At 47.4% G+C, this 5,140-nt stretch overlaps 1 protein-coding gene across 2 annotated transcripts in view; it reads left to right on the forward strand.

Annotated features, from left to right (window-relative positions):
- LOC105491187 (farnesyl-diphosphate farnesyltransferase 1) overlaps window positions 1-2,209 on the forward strand; it is a 33,871-nt gene extending 31,662 nt beyond the window's left edge. For both annotated transcript variants that reach the window (XM_011757361.2, XM_011757360.2), the window contains one exon: window positions 1,304-2,209. In XM_011757361.2, coding sequence (XP_011755663.1) covers window positions 1,304-1,525 — 222 coding nt within the window. In that variant the 3' untranslated portion in view covers window positions 1,526-2,209. The remainder of the gene's footprint in view (window positions 1-1,303) is intronic.
- The last annotated feature ends 2,931 nt before the right edge of the window (window positions 2,210-5,140 follow it).

Here is a 5,140-nt window from a genome sequence, read left to right on the forward strand (position 1 = left end):
GCCGCTGGGAATCACCTGGGAGCCCGTTAGACATCAGCCCCCACCCAAACCTGTCGAATCAGAATCTGCCTTTTTTTGTTTTTTTCCAAATGATGTTTTTGCTTTAATGGGAGTTTAGATATTCATAGATGAGAGTTTTAAATGATTATCAAGCTGATTCCATATTCTATTGTTGTAAGTAGAACTGCTGAGACCTGGAAGTACCACATGGACTCACAGAGGAGCTCCGGTAGCACAGCATTGCACAAGAGCTTATTTCAGTCCAGTAAGCACTTACAGGAGCCTCTGTCATTTAATCATCAGGCCCGGCACTGTGGCTCACACCTGTAATCCCAACACTTTGGGAGGCTGAGGCAGGCAGATCACTTGAGGTCCGGAGTTCGAGACCAACGTGGCCAATATGGTGAAACCCCATCTCTATTGAAAATACAAAATTTAGCCAAGCGTGGTGGTGCACACACTTGTAATCCCAGCTGTTTGGGAGCCTGAGACATGAGAATCGCTTGAACTCGGGAGGTGGAGGTTGCAGTGAGCTGAGATGGCACCACTGCACTCCAGCCTGGGCAGAGTGAGGCCCTTTCTCAAACCCCTCAAGTATTTCTTTTGCTTCAACTATATGCCAGGCATGTAGATGAAAAGTTTGCCATAACCTGTCCTTGACAAGCAGATGTAACTCCTTGACTGAGGCTGGTAGGTTTTTAAGACCTGAATAATTGAGTTTGCAAAAACCTACTGTATGCCTTCAGGTAAATGGAAAGTGGGGTTTGGGCTAGCAACGAAGCATCTAGAAGGTCCCTTTGGCCTTAGCGGCTCTGTTTTAGGTAAGGCCATGTCTGAGGATCAGTGACTGCAGCTTCTTCCGGCTGTGCTGTCATGCTTATATATTAGAAGTGATCATCAAAGGACTCAAAAGTTTTGCCACTAATTGCATTACCAGTGACCGTCACAACCGAGATTTCTCTTCATTTATTCACCTTACTTATCTCCTGGAAGGGCACTGTGAGGTGCTGGGGATGTGAAGATCAGTGTGGCTCAGCTGCTGCTCTTGAGGGCCTCCGGGGTGCAGTATGCACACCTGTGCTTCCCATTTGCTCGGGAAGACAGGCTTTGCGACGAGTAGGCTGGGGCTGACATCCCCACCTTATCATTGGGGTGGCTTTGGGTAAGTTACTTTCATGTTCTCTGAGCCTCCCTTTCCTCATTGGTAAAATAGGCATAAACTACCTACCAGTGGAGGATTGTAAGTAGCCATGGAAAATGTAAAGCACATAGCACTTACCATTTTTTCCTGTGTCTTTAACAGATTTATCATAGAATCCCCGACTCAGACCCATCTTCTAGTAAAACAAGGCAGATCATCTCCACCATCCGGACGCAGAATCTTCCCAACTGTCAGCTGATCTCCCGAAGCCACTACTCCCCCATCTACCTGTCGTTTGTCATGCTCTTGGCTGCCCTGAGCTGGCAGTACCTGACCACACTCTCGCAGGTCACAGAAGACTATGTTCAGACTGGAGAACACTGATCCCAAATTTGTCCGTGGGTGAAGTTCACCATCAAATGGATTTACTTTTTTTCTTTAAGGATGGATGTTGGCTTCTCTTTATTTTTTTCCTCCTACTTTAATCCCTAAAAGAACTGTGTGGCTGGGGCCTTTAGGAAAGTGAGATGCAGCTGAGAAGAATCTAAACATGAAAGCAAAGGGCGCCTCACCCCAGCAACCTGTCCTTGTGGGTGATGATCACTGTGCTTCTTGTGACTCATGGCAGAGCACTCTGTGCCACAGTTGAGGTGAAATGGCTGCGTATGTAACTGTCATGAGATCCTATTTAGTGTGATCCTGGCTAGAATGATAATTAAAAGTATTTAATTTGAAGCAACCTTTGAATGTTCACAATAGTAGAAAATGATGTGAAATTTCTGTTGAGTTCCTAGTTTTCTCATCATTTTGTTTTCTTTAACTGGGTTGAATGGAGTAGATGGAAATATTTATGGTTTAGGTGACACTTAGGTGTTTCCTAAGAATGCAAACTGCCTTTTGCACACGAAGGCTGGGAATAAAATTCTGGGTGTTCTCCTATTATCATAAGGGAGTTTAGCTTTCAGAGAGAAACAGCAGGATTGCCTTTGACCCCATTTCAGAAGATTGGCCTTCAGTAAAGGTGGACATTTTTGAGATTTTTATAATAAAGAATTTAATTGCTCTGCATTTGTCAAGTTCAGTTCACTTGAAAGCCTGCCTGACTGTGGAAAAGATGGAGCTCAAGAATGGAGTTGATGGCCCAGCGTGGTGGCTCATGCCTGTAATCCCAGCACTTTGGGAGGCCGAAGCAGGCGGATCACTTGAGGTCAGGGGTTCGAGACCAGCCTGACCAACATGGCGTAACCCCGTCTCTACTAAAAGTACCAAAATTAGCTGGGCTTGGAACATGCCTGTAGCCCCAGCTACTCGGGAGGCCAAGGCACAAGAATTGCTTGAACCCAGGAGGCAGAGGTTGCAGTGAGCCGAGATCACGCCATTGCCCTCCAGCCTGGGCGACAGTAAGACTGTCTCGAAAAAAAAAAAAAAAAAACTTGCGTATCCGCAAATTCAAAAGTAGTTGGCCATCTTGTATTTCTGTTTGCTAACCCTAGCAACACTACCCTCTACTCCTCACTTCTAATATAATTTTATAGCATCTCTGGCATAGAGTCTATTTGGATCCTACCTAATGGTGGAATATTTTAAGTTTTCCTCAGAGGAGCCTCTGACCCATCTGAATCTAGGACCATAAACAACTACAATGGTTGGGAACAAGAGTTTGACGTCTGCATATGGGAACTTCTGGATGCCTGTGGCCAAGTGCGGGGAGGGCCCCTTCTTCCATCTACTGAGCCATTTCCCAGGGGCTCAGGTGTGTATAGGAGGAAGAGGGCGAGTCAAGCATGTGAACAAGCATTCTAGGTTATTCTTAGCAGTTTTGGAAACAGAGTTCTAAGACTGTGGTTCTCAGACTTTATATCAGAATTGCCTGATGGCTGGGACCAAAGACTTTGACACAGTAGGTTTGATGGGGTGCCCAAGAGCTTGCATTCCTAAATTCTCAGGCAGTGTTCTAATCAGGGAGCAGTTGGAAAGGTATTCTGAGCTTGAATGTGCCTGGGAGACACCTGGGGTCTTGGGAGATGCGAATGCTGTTCAGAGGTCCGGCCTTCTCACACTGAGGAGAGCATTTCCTAACAGGCTCTCAGGTGACGGCCGTGCTGTGGACCACTTGAGTATGGCTGAGGCACATTAAAAAGGGCAAATTACTGCTTTCTTTCAAGAGTGGCAGCCGGGCACGGTAGCTCATGCCTATAATCCTAGCACTTTGGGAGGCCAAGGCAGGTGCATCACTTGAAGTCAGTTCGAGACCAGCCTGGTCAACATGGCGAAACCCCGTCTCTACTAAAACTACAAAAATTAGCCAGGTGTGGTGGCGGATGCCTGTAATCCCAGCTACTTGGGAGGCTGAGGCAGGAGAACCGCTTGAACCCAGGAGGCAGAGGTTGCAGTGAGCCAAGATCACGCCACCGCATTCCAGCCTGGGTGACAGAGCGAGACTCCATCTCAAATTTTTTTTAAAAGGCAAAGGTTGGACTGCCTACCTATACTCTAATTTCTATTCTGGAGTGACTCTGGAGAGTCTAGATAAAGACTGAAAAGGCATTGTCACCTCCACCCGTCATGTCACTTGGACAAGAATCCAGGAGAAACTACTGAACTGAGGTGACAAAGTGATGACCATTGGGGTGATCTGAGGTGCATTAGAGCACTGGGCTCTGTCCCAGTCACAAACACTGCAAGGCAGGTGTTTCTAACAAAGCCTTAAGCTGAGGTCGAGATGCCCCACAATTCCTTCTGTCACTAGCCCATCCCCGCCGGCTCCATGCAGAGGCAGGGAGGGAGCTGCAGGTGGGGATACGATGGAGGTGAGGGAGACAGTGCGCGTGGAATGATTCAACTCAGTTTGGGAGCAGGTAAAACTTTATTGAGGTTATGAATATACTCTAGTTGAAACCGGATGAGTGAGTGGTTATGAATTGTGGCTTTGGTAACCTTTGTTAAGCATCTCTTAAGTGCCATGATGAGCATAACCTTTCCTACAATGCTCCTCAGATTTTCAGAGCTTATTTGATGTAGCTTCTGGTTCCTAACTTCTGAGTCACATCAGAAACCAAACTTCAATGCTTCTGGAAAGAGCTAGCCCCACACAACCTCAGTTGGGAAGGGGAGTACTGAGGTGTACCTTGGCAGGGCAATGGAATGATTGCTGGGTCTTCTAGTTTCCTCTGCACAGTTCTTTCCAAGAACTGCTGTAACAGGATTCTAAACCAGGGCTATGCAAAGCACTGGAGTTCTTGACCAGCAATGCAAACCAGTGGCATACAAATTCAAAATACTGTATACAGGCTCTGACGCCAGCCCAAACCAAGACTGGAGGGCATCCAGGGGGATGTGGTTCTCCACGGGATGGCATCTTGGTTATGTGAGATCACCAAGACACCAGGCCTATTTTATGAGCTGAATCCTCAGGCTGCTACTGGATTTGTGGCTGATAAAAAAGAGGCCAGGCATGGTGGCTCACGCCTGTAATCCCAACACTTTGGGAGGCCGAGGCAGGTGGACCACCTGACGCCAGGAGTTTGAAACAAGCCTGGCCAACATGGTGAATATCGTATCTACTTAAAAATACAAAAAGTAGCCGGGCATGGTGGTGAGTGCCTGTAATCCCAGCTACTCGGCAGGCTGAAGCAGGAGAATCACTTGAACCTAGGAGGCCGCAGGTTGCAGTGAGCCAAGATGGCGCCACTGTACTCCAGCCTGGGCGACAGACAGAGATTCTCTCAACAACAACAAACAGAGCACAGCTGTGTTGTTAGTTCTTAAGCAAGGGCAAGCTTACCAAGGACTTAGAGAGAAGGTTGACGAGGACGACAGGGAACTAAGAGGGAGGGATGCCATGGTTGAAAACATGGCTGGGGCAGCGAGAAGTTAAGATGAGATCCCAAGAGTCGCAAGAACATGCAGTTCCAGGACGTAATTCTCTGCAGGGATGAGGATAGACGGCAGCCACAAGTCTATAGGCAGTGACAAATGATCTCTGAGATCCCATCAGAG

Source organism: Macaca nemestrina, chromosome 8 (assembly GCF_043159975.1).
Source record: "Macaca nemestrina isolate mMacNem1 chromosome 8, mMacNem.hap1, whole genome shotgun sequence".
Lineage (NCBI taxonomy): Eukaryota > Metazoa > Chordata > Mammalia > Primates > Cercopithecidae > Macaca > Macaca nemestrina.